This window comes from Nothobranchius furzeri, chromosome 11 (assembly GCF_043380555.1).
Source record: "Nothobranchius furzeri strain GRZ-AD chromosome 11, NfurGRZ-RIMD1, whole genome shotgun sequence".
NCBI lineage: Eukaryota > Metazoa > Chordata > Actinopteri > Cyprinodontiformes > Nothobranchiidae > Nothobranchius > Nothobranchius furzeri.
Genome location: NC_091751.1, coordinates 36,544,900 through 36,562,836, shown reverse-complemented (window position 1 = coordinate 36,562,836; position 17,937 = coordinate 36,544,900). Strand labels below are relative to the sequence as shown.

The window sequence follows — 17,937 nt, the reverse complement described above, 5'->3', positions numbered from 1 at the left end:
CAGAATGTAGTTAAAAGTCTTCAGCTTGTCCAAAATGCTGCAGCTAGAGTTCTGATGAGAATTAAGAAGAGAGATCATATCTCTCCTGTCTTAGCTTCCCTACATTGGCTACCTGTTAAATTCAGAATAGATTTTAAGATCCTTCTTCTCACATATATTTGTGGTCAGAAGTTTACATACACTTGTAAAAAATATAATATAATGGCTCTACTGAGTGTCCCGTTATTTCTAAAACTCTGATTTTTCTCTGATAGAGTGATTGGAACAGATACTTCTTTGTCACAAAAAACATTCATGAAGTTTGGTTCTTTACGTCTTTATTATGTCATAATGTCTTTATTATGGGTTAACAGAGAAAAGTGATCACATTTGCTGGGTCACAAATATACATACAGCAGTGCTAATATTTGGTTACATGTCCCTTAGCCATTTTCACTTCAATTAGGCACTTTTGGTAGCCATCCACAAGCTTCTGGCAAGCTTCTGGTTGAATCTTTGACCACTCCTCTTGACAGAATTGGTGAAGTTCAGTTAAATTTGATGGCTTTCTGACATGGACTTGTTTCTTCAGCACTGTCCACATGTTTTCAATGGGGTTTAAGTCAGGACTTTGGGAAGGCCATTCTAAAACCCTTATTCTAGCCTGATTTAGCCATTCCTTTACCACTTTTGATGTGTGTTTGGGGTCATTGTCCTGTTGGAACACCCAACTGCGCCCAAGACCCAACCTTCGTGCTGATGATTTTAGGTTATGTTGAAGAATGTGAAGGTAATCCTCCTTCTTCATTATCCCATTTACTCTCTGTAAAGCACCAGTTCCATTGGCAGCAAAACAGCCCCACAGCATAATATTCCCACCACCATGCTTGACTGTAGGCATGGTGTTCTTGGGGTTAAAGGCCTCACCTTTTCTCCTCCAAACATATTGCTGGGCATTGTGGCCAAAAAGCTCAATTTTTGTTTCGTCTGACCACAGAACTTTCCTCCAGAAGGTCTTATCTTTGTCCATGTGATCAGCAGCAAACTTCAGTCGAGCCTTAAGGTGCCGCTTTTGGAGCAAGGGCACGGCACAAGTGCACGGCAGCCTCTCAGTCCATGGAGATGCAAAACACGTTTGACTGTGGACAATGACACCTGTGTTCCAGCAGCTTCTAATTCTTGGCAGATCTGCTTTTTGGTGATTCTTGGTTCACTCTTTACCCTCCTGACCAATTTTCTCTCAGCAGCAGGTGATAGCTTGCGTTTTCTTCCTGATCTTGGCAGTGATGAAACAGTGCCATGCACCTTATACTTACAAACAATTGTTTGCACTGTTGCTCTTGGGACCTGCAGCTGCTTTGAAATGGCCCCAAGTGACTTTCCTGACTTGTTCAAGTCAATAATTTGCTTTTTCCGATCCATGCTGAGCTCTTTTGACTTTCCCATTGTAGCGTTTGTATCCAATGAGCCCTATTTACCTGGCCTAAGAGAAGTCACCAGCTGTAGTCACTCATAATCACTCACAAGAAGTTAAGAGGCCATGCTATGAAGCTCAGTTCACTGACACGTTTCTAAGTCACCAAAATTGCTAGTTCATGTTGCTGTATGTATATTTGTGACCCAGCAAATGTGATCACTTTTCTCTGTTAACCCATAATAAAGATATTAAAGAACCAAACTTCATGAATGTTTTTTGTGACAAAGAAGTATCTGTTCCAATCACTCTATCAGAGAAAAATCTGAGTTTTAGAAATAACGGGACACTCAGTAGAGCCATTATATTATATTTTTTACAAGTGTATGTAAACTTCTGACCACAACTGTATAAAGCTCTTAATAATCAAGCTCCATCATACATCAGTGATCTGATTGTTCCATACGTTCCTAATCGAGCACTTCGCTCCCAGACTGCAGGTTTACTGGTGGTTCCCAGAATATCTAAAATAAGGATGGGAGGTAGATCTTTTAGTTATCAGGCTCCTCTCCTATGGAACTAGCTCCCAGTCTTAGTCCATGAGGCAGACACCTTGTCTACTTTTAAGAATAGGCTCAAAACATTTTTATTTGATAGGGCTTATGGTTCAAATCTGATGTTAGCTTAGATCTGGACAAATGGGGGAGTAGAGGGAGGTGGATTGTACAGTCGGTAAAGACGGCTCTCCCTTGCCCTGCCTCCAACATGCCTCCAACTAAAAAGGCTAGGTTATCCAGAGTTATCTCTGTAGTTATGCTGCTATAGGCTTAGACTGCTGGAGGAAACACTGACCACTTTTCACACTCTACTACTTTCTTCTACAATCTGCTCTTTGAATGTATTATTTCCTGCTATTTCAGCTATTAACTTTATTTTTTCTCTAAGTGTTTTTCTCCCCAGAAGAAGCTACAATGATGTTCTGCTGAGCTGTGGTGGCCTCATGGAGGGGGCCATTGTCTAGCACACTGCTGCTAACCACTAAAACATTCTCCCTCTCCTGATAATAACTTTTTGATTCCTTGACGTTGGATGTGCTACTGCTAGTTTACCCGTTGAACAATAGATTCACTAGGATAAATACAATAAAGTTTATCTCTCGCCAAATAGAATATTTACTAAGTAATCACGGTGTAACCATGGACACATTGCTGTGTGTGTGTGTGTATGTGTGTGTGTGCGTGTGTGTGTGTACGTGTGTGTGTGTACGTGCGTGTGTGTACGTGCGTGCATGCGTGCGTGCGTGCGCTCTGTCATCTCGATCCCCAGTGAGTTGTGGTGGATGGCTGCTTATACTGAGCCAGGATCTTCTGGAGGTTTCTTCCTGTTAAAAGGGAGTTTTCCTCTCCACTGTCGCTATATGCTTGCTTAGTATGAGGACTGCTGTAAAGTCAATTTGCTGGGTTCCTTATATAGGAAACAGTTTTTCTGATTGGCTTAATGAACTGACCTGAATTGGAATGTTTATTATGTGAAGTGCCTTGAGATGACACTTGTTGTGATTTGGCGCTATATAAATAAAATTGAATTGAATTGAATTGCACCATGAGGCCCGTGTGACCAGATTTTACATATTCACAATCAAAAAGTTTAGGGTTGACACAGAACTTTAATTTTACAGCAAAGTTTTTCAAAGTAAAAAGTAGGGACGTCCGACAATATCGGTTTATCAACATCAGCCAGAACTGGCCTTAAAAGGAACCCAGGTTACAAAACTTTGTGGTTATTAAAAGATAAATGTTAGTATCAGTTATATTAAAGTGGTGTAAAAAACCTTAATGTCTTCACTTTTATAAAATTAAAAAAAAAAAAAAAGTTTAACTCGTAGGTCGCCATTGTTGTTAGCGTTGCAATGCACTTTAGGTAGTGACGTCATTTGGTTGTACCTCGGTTGCACCGGCCAGCTTTGGGACCCCGTAGAGACTGTTCAACGACATCAACATCTGTTCAGCCTTTTCAGTTTGAGCCAGAGCGAAACATTAATGAGGACATCACTGACCACGTTTCACAAAACGAGCATCAACATGAAGAGCAAGAAGGGCGGGATGAAGCAGGTGCAGGACAAAACCAGTGGTGCGGCAAATGCGTCTCCATGGTAACCGAGAGGGAGAGTGCTCACATTTTTGTCAGCAGAAGTTAATGGTAAGCTATCGTGTGATCAAACTTATGATTTAGGAGAATATTAGCATCCAGAGCTGTCGTGTGTTTTATAGATGATTAGGATATTCAGTGAAACGACATTAATCATTTTTGCAGGTATTTTATTTTTGGAGAACACTGTGTTGCTACACTTACTGCTTGTTTTATTGACGGGAGAGGTGAATGTTCAGCTTCAGCCGTGACGACTGGCATGTCCGATGGTTCGCTGAACGTGACAGAAGCGGCAGCTGCAGGAGCGGGTTGTCGGCTCAGGAGAGCGTCCAGCGTCTCTCCGAGGACGTTTAGGCTCCTTGTGTGGGAAAATGGTCGGTAAAGCATTTAGTTTCCGCCTTCTCTTATAGCCAGCCACTCTGGTGAGCTCTTTAAGTGGTTGTGGTCGACTATAAGCCTCAAACGCATCAGGACAAAATGTTGGGAACACAGCCGCGGATCTTTGGGAAGTTGTGGCCGTCCACAGGCATCTTCCCACTGCTTTCTCCTCTTCTTGCTAGTGGGAAAGCTGTAAACTCACATCACTCCCCTTGTTGCCCTGTGACTGGAAATTACATCCAAAAGCAGCACAATGCAGCATTTTACTTCATTATTAATACGGTGAGCACGTAAACAAACACTAGCGTCAATAGCTATTCTTATAAGAGCAACCAATATATGTCATCGCCCTCAGAGTGCATTGCGTGTGGAAAACATAGCGTCCTACGTATGCCAAAAAATTTACTAAATATTAAAGATTTATAAATAAAGAGCAATATTTTGTGTTTCTAACAACATATTTTGGTAAAACAGAAAACTTGTGGCTTATTAGGGCATGCACGTCCTCATAGCTGGAGTTCCTTTTAAAAAAATTTATAGGAAAATATCAGTTTCACTTTTACTTCTTTTGTGACCAAACTTTTACATACCATGCATATAATAAATCAAACCCTTCGGCTTCATCTCATCGCTCTCAAAATTTCAGAATATCACAGATCTGAGGTTTACTTTTCGAGATATTTTAGTTTGATTTGCAGTGATGCGGGCATTGTACTGATCTGTCATGGTAAAGAGAGAACTGAGCCAGAAGGCAAAGCTCTCGATTTACCGGTTGATCTATGTTCCAACCATTACCTATGGTCACAAGCTTTGGGTAGTGACCAAAAGAATGAGATCATGGATACAAGCGGCTAAAATGAATTTTCTCCACAGAGTGGCTGGGCTTTCCCTTAGAGATAGGGTGAGAAGCTTGGTCATCCGGGAGGGGCTTGCAGTAGACCCACTCCTCCTCCACATCGAGAGGAGCCAGTTGAGGTGGCTCGGGCATCTAGTTAGGATGCCTCCCAGGCGCCTCCTTGGTGAGGTTTTCCAAGCACGTTCAACCAGGAGAAGACCTAAAGAACACCCAGGACACGCTGGAGGGGCTATGTCTCTTGGCTGGCCAGGAAACACCTTAGATTTCCCCCGGAGGAGCTGGCTCAAGTGGCTGGGTAGAGGGAAGTCTGGGTCTCCCTGCTTAGGCTGCTGTCCACGGGACCCGAACCCAGAAAAGCAGCTGAAAATGGATGGATGGATAGTTTTATTTGGTGCAACTTGTGAATGAGTATGAATTTCCCCCTATATAAAAAGGATTTAACCCTAAGAGTGTGTAGCTATGTGTAATTAGCAGCTAGCAACCAGCTAAAACAAGCACAAAAATCTTCACCCAAGGCTTGCTGTTCTTATATGAAGATATTTTTAAGTGTTTTATCACTGTGACTACAATATAATAGGGTCGTCACGGTAACCGGTGTAGCGGAAAACCCCGGTAAAAAAGTTGACAATAATAACCGTCTTGTTTTTAAAAAAAAATATTATCTCGGTGGGTTTACCGTGGCTGCGGTGTAGGCGCGGTGACCCTTATCAGCCACCGTATCATCTGCAGAAGTTGCCAGTGGCACATGCGCACTTTGTTGTTTACAACCAAAACTTCCTTGAAGCTAAAGCTGAAATAATGGCCAAAGGAGTAGACAGCAGAGCTCAGGACATTTATTATCCCTCAAAGAAGACAAAGTGGGAAGTGTGGGCATTTTTTGGATATTTGAAGAATGCCGAGGGACATTTGATAGAAGACGGCTATCCTGTTTGCAGCACGTGCAGAAAAAGTGTCTGTGAAAGGCAGCAACGCTTCAAATCTCATGACACATCTGTGTGACCATCACCCACAACTCTACAGTAAAAACAAGGCAAGCTAACGTTAGCGTTTTAGCTAAAATGTGTGATCCGAGGATTTGGGTTGAGGGAGAATGCAACGAGTCGCTATATAAAGCAGCCGCAGCGCCGCTACCTGCATATAAAACGTGTCGCGGACACCCCCATGTTGAAATGGCGCTATGCATAAAGGGGCTCCCAGGGACAGATAAGAGTTGGTCTCTCTCCGAGAATAATTATGAATTTAACAATGATTACTGCCTGATGACATTTTCCCAAATCTGCAAAGCTCACTGGAAGGACACAAACCGAGGACAATATTTTCCTGATGTAGGGTTTATTACTCAAGTAAGGGTAAAAAATGTATCTGATTAGAAGTCTACTTGAGTACTGAGTATCATCTGATCTAATATTTTTAAAATGATGACAAACAGACAAAAAATAAGAAGTTATGGGCAAATATTGGTATTTTAAAGACTAAAGGGAAAAATGTAAACAAATAAACAACATAATTACAAAATAACACATTTTAGGCAAAATTTAGACACAAACTGAGGAAAACATTTTCCTGATATACAGGGTTTATTTAGTTGTCTGAAAATGTAACACGTTTAAAAAAATCCTGCGATAATACCGAAAACTGTGATAATTTTGGTCACAATAACCGTGAGGTTAAATTTTCACACAGTGACAACCTTACAATATACTGACACAGAAAATATACATTACTGATGCTTACACATGTCTTAGCTTTGCGCAATTAGCCTCACTTAGCATGTGTACGATCACGTAGCTTTCATTTTATCAACCAACTTTAACACACACCCAAACATTCCCTGAACACATTGATAAGACAATTGTTGTCGAAGTTATGAACATGTACAGCAATATCAGTGCGATTATAATCCGTTTATTCTTTTGTTGTAGCCTAAATCTAAGATGTAAACACCGGGAGTGGAGGAAACAGAAACTACATCAGCGATAGGTCTGAGTTGAGAGCATTCACTGTTACATTTCACACAGACAGTATAACAAAGATTGTAAATGTGATGTCTCACTTTGATCCATTTTCTAAACCTAATATACCTATCATCCACGAATTTTCTTCCGCTTATCCGGAGTTGGGTCACGGAGACAACAGCCTATGTCGAGAGGCTCAGACTTTCCTCTCCCCAGCCAATTGGGCTGGCTTTTCTGGGGGAATCCCAAGGCATTCCCTGGCCAAGCAAGAGACATAGTCCCTCCAACATGTCCCGGGTCTGCCTTTAGATCTCCTCCTGGTTGGACATGCCCAGAAAACCTCACCAGGGAGGCTTCTAGGAGGAATCCTAATGAGATGTCAAAGCTACCTCACCTGGCTCCTCAACGTGGAGGAGCAGCAGGTCTACTCCGAGCCCCTCCTGAATGACCGAGCTTCTCACCCCATCTCTAAGGTAGAAAACTCATTTCAGCTGCTTGTATCTGCCATGACCTATGAGAGATGTGACCTACAGGTGCTCACATGGTGCTCTTACTAGTATGGAATTCTGGGCATCTGAAACACATGACCTAAGGCTGCGGTTCGCACTAAATGCACTGTGAGCTTTTACCGTGTGCAATTCAGTAAAAATTGTTACTGTTATATATCCTCATGTTGTGGGTGCAGTGATATTTTGGTCTTGTTGTATATTTGTGTGTGCACCTTTCTCTCTCTCTCTCTCTTTCTGCAGGTCTAGAAGCAGATTCTTGTTCATCATTTATTAGTTGTTTATTTTAACTCTCCCACTCACCCCTTCCTTTCTCTTTTGCTTCTGTCTCCATGTCCGTTGCGATTTAAAACCACAGACAATATTTCTAATAAAATTTGGGATCAGGCGTGGCATTATAGCAGAAGCTATAACGCCACGCCTGAGAGAGAAAAACTGTAAGGCTTGTCTTCAGCATTCAGACATCAGTGCAGATGGCTGCACAACCGGACAGGAAACGAAAAAAATAATAATAAAAAGCTTAAGCATTCGTGATAGGAGATATGTAATGTTGGCAACCTATTTTTTATTTATTTATTTTTTTACAAAGGAGACTCCCCATATATCAATATCTGTTTATATGTGTATCGTAAATTATGAGTTAGACAATATTAGATATCGGTAAGAAAAAGCCAAGAAGCATCGTTAGTAAAAATATAATATTTAGTCTAAATATAATAAAATGTAAACGTTCTATGTTTGGGTATTTAATAACACACTGAAAACTTAACTGAGCAGAGAGATTTCCCTACGTATGACTCTTAAAATCTGAACCTTAACGCGTTAAACCAGAGAAGCAGTGTTCCGGTTGTCAGACTGCTTTTCCCACCACCAGCAGATCGTAATGAGACCTACAGCCTGGAGTGTTAGTCCACTGGACTCCACCAGTACTCCGCTTTTCTCCTCTATTTCCACTCCCTATCTATTTTCCAATCTTGAGCATGTGTGTAGGACAATAAAGAGAAAAAAGCAGATTCTGTTCCTTTACTAATTCTGGAGTTCTCAGGTAAACAAACTATCTTTGCCTGAAGGCCTTCCACTTACTTTTTACCCATTTCCTTTGCTCCACATTCTTTCCTTTTTGAAGTGGCTGATTGAAACTCAGGGACACAACATTGTGCCAGCAGTCTCCATTCAAATCCTTAAGTTTCATCATCATAAAGTTTCATTCATTTTCATCACAGACAATAATACTAAAGTTTCACGAAACTCAAAAATCACTATGTTTTGGTTAGAGAAAATTATATTGTACAGAAACCATCTAGGGTTGTCACGGTAACCGGTGTAGCAGTAAACCCCGGTAAAAAAGTTGACAATAATAATAACCGTCTTGTTTTAAAAAAAACTATATTATCTCGGTGGGTTTACCGTGGCTGCGGTGAAGACGCGGTGACCCTTACCAGCCACCATATCACCTGCTGAAGTTGCCAGCGGCACATGCGTACTTTGTTGTTTACAACCAAAACTTTCTTGAAGCTAAAGCTGAAATAATGGCCAAAGGAGGAGACAGCAGAGCTCAGGACATTTATTATCCCTCAAAGAAGACAAAGTCAGAAGTACGGGCATTTTTTGGATATTTGAAGAATGCAGAGGGACAGTTGATAGAAGACGGCTATCCTGTTTGCAGCACGTGCAGAAAAAGTGTCTGTGAAAGGCAGCAACGCTTCAAATCTCATGACACATCTGCGTGACCATCACCCACAACTCTACAGTCAACGCAAGGCAAGCTAACATTAGCGTTTTAGCTAAAATGTGTGATCCGAGGATTTAGGTTGAGGGAGAATGCAACGAGTTGCTATATAAAGCAGCCGCAGCGCCGCTACCTGCATATAAACCGTGTCACGGACACCCCCATGTTGAAATCACGCTATGCATTACGGGGCTCCCAGGGGCAGATAAGAGTTGGTCTCTCTCCGAGAATAATTATGAATTTAACAATGATTACTGCCTGATGACATTTTCCCACATCTGCAAAGCTCACTGGAAGGACACAAACAGAGGACAATATTTTCCTGATATAGGGTTTATTACTCAAGTAAGGGTAAAAAAAGGTATCTGATTAGAAGGCTACTTGAGTACTGAGTATCACCTGATCTAATATTTCTAAAATGATGACATCAAACAGACAAAAAATAAGAAGTTATGGGCAAATATTGGTATTTTAAAGACTAAAGGGGAAAAATGTAAACAAATAAACATAATTACAAAATAACACATTTTAGGCAAAATTCAGACACAAACTGAGGACAATATTTTCCTGATATACAGGGTTTATTTAGTTTGTCTGAAAATGTAGCACATTAAAAGAAATACCGCGATAATATCGAAAACCGTGATACTTTTGGTCACAATAACCGTGAGGTTATATTTTCACACCGTGATAACCCTACAATACACACAAAAGATCAAAATGCACTGAAATCAATACATAAAGTACAACAGACCAACAACAACGACTCCCACCTCAGATCACACACACACACACACACACACACACACACAGGACGAATGAAACCTGCATCAGCTCTCTCTCACCCCACACCACTGTGCCTCTTTCTCAGATACCAACAAACTGCTTAAAGCCAAATCATCTCCTGCTACAGACGTAATTCACCTGTTTTTGGCAGCATGTTGGTGTAAGTTCCCACCCTTGTGACCACATTTAGCCTGCATGATCTTTCAACGTCTACCATATGTTGGCATCACTCAAACCTGCAAGCCTGTGCAGCAGCTCTGTAGAAACATAAGCTACACAGGCTGTTCAGCCGACATGAAGACACGTTTGGGAAAACAGGCAGGAGAATTAAGCGCACAGGGAGGTCTAAAAGGAAAACATATCGTCATAATCACCTTAAAATGAATAGTGCCTCCCCATGCGGGACGTCTTCAACCCCGGGATGTTTGTTTGCTTCAGCGAGTTCAGATATTTGGCACAGTCACTGCGTGTCTTATCTCTACATGCCATATTTTCTCCTGGGATTAGACTCAGGTAAACAGAACTTACACCATCTTAAGTTAAATTGCATGCATTGCATGCATGGTGGCGCAGTTGTTAGCACTGTTGCCTCGCAGCAAGAAGGTTGCAGGTTCGAAACTCGGCTGTGGCCTTTCTGCGTGGAGTTGCATGTTCTCCCCATGCATGCGTGGGTTTCCTCCGGGTACTCCGGTTTCCCCCACAGATCACAACATGCCCTACAAGTTAAATTAATTGTACGTCGCTTTGGATAAAAGCGTCTGCCAAATAAATAAACATAAACAAATTAGCAATCACTTCTCCTGTAGATCATTTTCATCTAAAAAACAAAAAAGGAAACTGTGGTGGTGCTACTTGTGCATGTTCATCATTATAATTTTGGATGCATATGATGAGTTTTCCTGTGTAAATCAGGAAAACAGCGCTGAACACCAACTCCAACCATTAAACAGACAGAACTGTTCAACACGTCTGAGTCTTACCGTTTTCTAACCCAGATCTGTAACGGTATAAAACCAATTTTCCCCACATCTGGGGACAAAGTGAAGAAATGACTGATGACTGCAGCAGCATGTTTATTCCAGGTGATAAAACGGTCTGCTCAGAGGAAACTCAGGTTCAGACGTGACACTTTCCAAGAATTGTCTCCAAAACAACAAACCAGAGCTTTTAGCCACCAGGATAAAAAACACTTGGCGGGTATTACGTGATGTCTGAGTAGCCACCAAATAGAGCTTCAATTATTTCAGACACACCCAGCAGACAGATCAGAGCTGAGGACGTTTATTATGCTGGATATCTGAGAGGATGCAATAGCAGATCAATAAATGTAATTTGGACTTATTTACCAACAGAAGCTTAAGCAACTAGAACTCTACCACCGAGACCCGTTTGGAGTAATCATAATCAACAATCATTTTACAAACTGTTACCACATCGTAGGTTTAGGCTGTTTGAGTGTGTCTCGAGCTGCATTTAGACATTTCTGTTTGTTGTTTAGTTAATTGTGGGGCCAGTTTAAAGCAACTAATCTATTCTATTTTAGTTCATAGTTAAGTCTAGTAGACATAAATGGATTTCTAGTAACTAGCTAGGATTCACCCATTCACACACACTTTCACATGCCGAGGTCTTTCTCCAGTTATCATTGGTGAGTAGGGCTGCAACTAACGACTATTTTAATAGTCGACTAGTCACTGACTATTGAAACGATTAAACTAATCAGAAAATTATTAAATATTTCTTAAATTTAGCAAGAGATTGCTTTAATTATGTGAAAAATGATAATAAACACAAGAAAGATGGGTACTTCAGCGGAAAATGCTTATTTTATTGAACTTTGCTGCTGATAGGCCAATTCATACTATAAGTAAATAAAAATGCCCTTTCTAACACCAATTAGGCACAGTGCTCAGTCAGCATAGACATAAATGCATTAATAAAATTAAAATACATTTGTCAGGCACAGTCAGGCATAACATTAAATCTTTTTTTTAAGCGAAAATACGTTTAAAAAATGTACAATGTCCATCCATAACAAAACGTATTGGCTTTCGTGTTACTTAAATCTTACAGAGGTGAGTCAGACTCTGTTTCATTCAACTGTCCGACGTGCTTTCTCTTTAAGTGTTCATGCATCACCGAGGTGCTGCCGTGATACGCGAGGACTGCTTTGCAAATAATGCAGGTCATCTTTTTATTCGCTGAATCCGGGCTAGAATGCACCCAAACTTTTGATGTTTTGGTACGCGTAGCTGCTGTGTTGGACGCCGCCATTTCTGTTTGTTTGGTGCTCAGCAGAGAAGCTATTGCACATGTGCGACTCGGCAGAGATTGTAATGAAGTGAGATGCCTCACTCGGTTGGAAGAAACACGTCTGGCGACAACGTCGACAATGAAGTTCATTGTCGACCATTTCTATTGTTGATATTTGTCGTTGCAGCCCTATTGGTGAGAGGTGGGGGACACCCTGGACAAGTCTCCGGTTCATCAAAGCAAAACAACACCTTGGGACATTTTAGACTCTTCTATTAACTGTTGATTGAATGTTTTAGTCTGTTGGAGGAAGGCAGAGAAAACCCACACATGCATGGGGAGAACATAACTCCATCCAGCTGGGTTTTGAACCTGCAACCTACTCGCAGCGAGGTTACAGTGCTCCAAACTTCTGTGCTATGCAGCCTGCATCTCAGACCCGACCAAATAAAAAGAGGAGCGCAAAAAACTAAACCACTGAATTTCAATTAAAACTAACAATTAAGTTTGCTCAAGTCTAGGTCAGCAGTGTGATCATTAAATAAACTCCTCAACTGTAACGACAAGCTGCCAAACACACCAAACACTTTTGTTTTATTTGTTTTTGCCTCACACCCTTAAATGTTCACCTAAAGCTGCAGCTTGAATCAAAAAGAAAATCAACCCTAACTCAACATTTTGTTTCACACTTTGCACACACCCTTCAAAATGTCACACCTACGATGAAATGCAGGGCTACGGGCTCATGAAAACAGGTCAGAGTTATTTAGTTACCAGAGCCTTTTGATTCTGTACGGAGATATTCTCCATTAAATGATCAGTTACAGTCAGTCTATTAAAAATATCTAATAATCTCACAAAAAGCCTGTCATTTCCGCTCCTCATCAAGCCTCACAAATGTCAGGCTTAGGGTTGCTGCTCAAGATTCACTTATCGGAAAGAGGCTGGAAGAATGGAAAGTAGCTCGGTTTGTTTGCACAATTTTTGCTTCTCGGTCAAAAATGTGACTGCATGTAAAACTCACCAAATGAGAATTCTCTTTTGCCTCTTGTACTTGCTGCACCTGTGGTTCAGCTACAACTTTCGTGTCCTGGTCTGAAGTCATGAGCCGTCTGCTTCTTGGCTCCTCAGGGAGAAGTCTGTGTCGCCAATGAAGCGGGATGGGGGGGCAGAAGGGAACAAACAAGTTAGATTTAGGAATGGATGTTGATCAAATACGTCCGCTGTGACAAGTGTGAGAAGGAATGTGTCCTAGAGTCACTTTAACAGGCTTCATAATAAAAGATTCACACACACAAATCAATCCTGCTCTGAACCTGATTTGCTGAAACCAAACATGTGCATTACTGGTAACAGTAGTGATGTCCTGTTCCGATATTGATATCAGATATCGGCCTAAAAACACTATCGGATTATATCGGACTGCATCAATAATCTCCGATATTAGCAGTACGTTCCGCTTTAAATTCAATCCCAACAATTCCATCCATCAGCGCCCAGATCCAGCATGCCAAGTCCACATGATCAAAACAGTGTGTGCTAGCAAAGCAGCAAGGAACGATGTCGGCCATGTGGCTGTATTGATCATTAAAGTCTGAAAAAGACAGTTGGGCTCAGTGCAACACTCGTCATGCACAAGTTTCCCGTGGTGGAACAGAACTGGGGAAGATTAATACGTCCAACCTCATCGTGCGTTTGAGGCAGGATCACAAAACATTACAGGATTTTCTCAGTGTGTGAAATTGAAACTTTAGACACTCAACTTTTAGCAGTTGGTCAGTGAACAATATTGTGTTTTCTTTCCTTAGCTAACCTCAGCTATTCACATTTATGCAACCAAAGGTTAATAAAAAATTGGTCAGTTTTTTTATACTTACTGGTACTGGCTTTTGTTTTGTTTGAGTAATGTCACTTGATCAAGCCTTTCATACGTTCCGCACTATGAAACAGGTAAAAGTCTGCATGATTTGTGCTGATATCATATTGGATTGATATCGGCATCGGTCAATACTGAAGGCTGCAATATCAGTATCGTATCGGAAGTGAAAAGGGTTGCATTAGGACATCCCTACTATTAAATAAAGTAATAACTGCTTCACCGTTTTATGTACTGCATTATTAAGCAGTTTCATGAGTTATTTACTGGCCTTCGTTGTTCTCACGCATTTCTGCATTTTAGTTTATTTCATGGGGAGCAATAAAAGTCCATGACTCATTCTGTAGTTTGGAAAATGAAATTTGTATCCGATCACATGTACAGGTTTATATTACAGCAGAGATAAGGACTTGTGGGACAGGACGGTACCAGCTACAGCCAACCCAACCGGATCTCATGATGAAGGCACCAAGCTGATCTTACTGGGTTATTTTAAATGTTTAGAATGAAACTGACCACTGCATGAGCAGAACCCAGTTGTGTCTTATAATGATTTAACTCGCCCCATTTCTCTGACCACACACCTTCAGGTTCTTTTCTCACATGTTGAATACATGGAAAACTAGGACTACGCTAAATTCGTATCACTGTTTCTTCTGAGGAACATTTACATAAAAACATCACCCATCCATTTGGAATTCAGTGAATGAAATGTTGAATTTTCATCAACTTTAGCCAATTAACTTTTAACAGAGTTTATTAGCTGATAGAACAACCAGCAATCAATCTCTCCACCTTAGTTAATGTTAAAGTCAATCCCCTCCCCTCTATCCTAACCACAGCTGACCACACCAGCAGGCCAGTTGCTTTATCACCTCCATCTAACATCAGGGCAGAGAAAACAGACGAGCGTGCAGCTTGAAGCACCTCGTTTCTGTCCTGATGAGGCTGTTTGTAAAACGGTGATAATCCGCTCCAACAATCAGTGCCTGTCTGTGACACCAAACACAGCAGAAAAAGAATGGCACGGCTGAAAGGCTGGTGACCTTTGGTCCACATAGTGATGATGCACAGGCAGTGTGGAATCGTCTCATTCCACCGAGAAGACTTAAGCTAAACACAAGTCTTCTATTCCAGTCAGAAACCAGAACCACTGCTGCTGCAAACGGAGAAAAGCTTTAAACGGGGCTCAGGCCACAACACCGAAAAAATAAATTGCATGAATAATAAATGGATGTGTCCAAGCCTTTGATTGGTTCTTATTCCATATGGTAAATAACAAATGATAAAACTGCTCAACAAGGCTAAGTGATATGGAAACAAATATCCTATAATGATAGTTGATATGGATGTATTGCAATTTAAGACAAATCTAATTTAACCATTCGTTTGTTAGCTAATGCTGATGTGGCGGCCATCTGCAACAGGATTGACTCCAGAAGTTAATGAGCTGTAAACGATCATCCAATAAAAAATTTCTGTGAGTTTCATTAAAATGTGTCCATTGATTTTTGAACAATTTGGCTAACACTAAAAACAAATGAATACCGACAAAAACATCATAGCCCACCCGCCTTTTGGTTACATAAAAGGAAACCAAAAGTACCACATAAGTCAGATGTGGTCAAACGTAAGTTCTTTTTATTACAAACACACACATTCCAGGTGTGTTCAACCCTAAAAAAAACAATAAAACAGATTATCAGATTAGCTTAGGGATTTACAAAAAATGGGCCTAGCATCAAAATATCAATAAATCAATCTGAAAAATAAGATTTCTTTTTATATATGCTTAGATTTTAGCCCCAAATTAATCACCACCCTATTTGACTCCCAGTCAGGTCTAAACTCTGTAACCGCGAGGATTTTAATGGTTCGGCACAATTCTTACAAATTTGAAATGGAGTTTTTTCAAGAGATCTTCTAACACCAGAGGAGTGTGAGCCTGAGCCCAGACTTTTCTAATCTGCTTTTGATCATAATGCAGCTTTAAAAAGGAACCCAGGTAACAAAACGCTGTCATTCTTAAAAGATAAATGTTAGTATCAGTTATATTAAAATGGTGTAAAAAAAAACTTCTTAACCCTTTGATTCATGAATTATGAAATCTTCAACCATGATTTTTTAAACAATTTTTTTCATTTGTCTTTAGGTATGAATGAAACAAATTTCAACAAATATTTCTTGTAAAATTTTATAATTTACAAACAATTTATTACATGTCCACCTCAGTGGACAGCGTGCATTCTGAACATGAAATATGTTGGCTTGCCTTACTGAAGTCCAAATGGAGGGGCTCAAATGCAATAAAGTCTTCAACAGCTGTGCTTAATAGCAAAAATAAATAAATAACAATTTTGAGTACCTGTCCACTGTAGTGACCATTATGCATCAAAGGGTTAATGTCTTCATTTTATAATATTTGTCAAAATAGTTTAACTCATAGGTCGCCATTGTTGTTAGCGTTGCAATGTACTCTGGGTAGTGACATCACATGGTTGTACCTCAGTTGCACCGGCCAGCTTTGGGACCCTGTAGTGACTGTTCAGCAACATCAACATGTCATCTGTTCAGCTTTTTCAATATGAACCAGAGTGAAACATTAGAGGGGCATTATGGGAGTTTGACAGCCTAAACATGTATAGAAATAATAAATTTCTTCTTAATACATTCTCCTGCAATGCCCTGGTCCTGTAAAATGAGCCCTGGCATTTTTACTGTGATTCCCTATTTTTCTGTAAAATCACAGAAAGAGAGTTGCTCGGGTCAAGCAGGCTGCTTCATGCGCGTTCACGCTCAGGCATAGCCCTCCGAACCGTTCTTAAATGGTACAGATACAAGTGATGTCACTGGCGTGTTAGCTCGCCTAGTAAGACGTTAGACTTTCGTGCAGAAGACCCGGGTTCGATTCTGGATGTGAACGTAGTTTATTTAGAGTTTCTTTTTTACATCAATGGTATTTTTTTTTACAGTAAGATGCCCAAATTTTTATTTGAGACTCGCCGAACTGCATTGAATTCACAGATAAAAAAGATGTGGGTTCAACTTTCATTTTGGAACAATTTTTCAAGAGCATGCAGGAGGACTGACCCATCTTAAACCTTTGTCGGCTGTGCTGAAGAGAAAGGTACAGAACCAAATTAATTAATTAGCTGCGCGTTCTCCTGTCCTCTGTCCTCCGGGCCACACCCACACACACACACACACACGGAGCTGACTGTCTCAGCTGTTATTTTCGTTAAGGAGTGTGCACGTACAGCATGTGCGCCTCGTGCACGAGCCTACTATTGAAGCTGCTGTTACGCTTTTGGCCTAAGGGGGCAATCGCAAGCATGAAAATTCAAAACTCCGTAAAGTTCCTTTAATGAGGACATCACTGACCATGTTTCACAAAACGAGCATCAACATGAAGAGCGAGAAGTGCGGGATGAAGCAAGTGCAAGACAAAACCGGTGGTGCGTGTGCAGCAAATGCATCTCCATGGTAATCAAGAGGGAGAGCGCTTACATTTTTGTCAGCAGAAGTTAACGGTAAGCTATCGTGTGATCAAAACTATTCAATTATGAATGGTTTAGGAGAATATTAGCATCCAGAGCTGTCTAGTGTTTTATAGATGATTAGGATATTCAGTGAAACAACTAATAATTTTTGCAGATATTTTATTTTTGGAGAATACTGTGTTGCTACACTTACTGCTTATTTTAATGACGGGAGAGGTGAACATTCAGCCTCATCCATGACGAATGGCGTGTCCGATGGTTCGCTGAACGTGACAGAAGCGGCAGCTGCAGGAGCAGGTTGTCGGCTCAGGAGAACGTCCAGCGTCTCTCGTCTCTCCGAGGGCATTTAGGCTTCCTTGTGTGGGAAAATGGTCGGTAAAGCATTTAGTTTCCGCCTTCTCTTATAGCCAGCCGCTCTGGTGAGCTCTTTAAAGTAGTTGTGGTCGACTATAAGCCTCAAACGCATCAGGAGAAAAATGTTGGGAACACAGCCGCGGATCTTTGGGAAGTTGTGTCCGTCCACAGGCATCTTCCCACTGCTTTCTCCTCTTCTTGCC

At 40.9% G+C, this 17,937-nt stretch overlaps 1 protein-coding gene across 5 annotated transcripts in view; it reads right to left on the bottom strand.

The window, feature by feature from the left end:
* larp4b (La ribonucleoprotein 4B) overlaps positions 1-17,937 on the bottom strand; it is a 57,036-nt gene that overhangs the window by 30,248 nt on the left and 8,851 nt on the right. For 3 of the 5 annotated variants that reach the window (XM_015956012.3, XM_015956013.3, XM_070541534.1), the window contains exon 2: positions 13,029-13,143. The exons of 1 other annotated variant lie outside the window; for it this stretch is intronic. In XM_015956012.3, the coding sequence (XP_015811498.3) occupies positions 13,029-13,109 (81 nt within the window). In that variant the 5' untranslated portion in view covers positions 13,110-13,143. Of the gene's footprint in view, positions 1-10,125; positions 10,197-13,028; positions 13,144-17,937 lie in introns of those variants that run through there. One more of the 5 variants, XM_054743559.2, reaches the window with a different exon arrangement.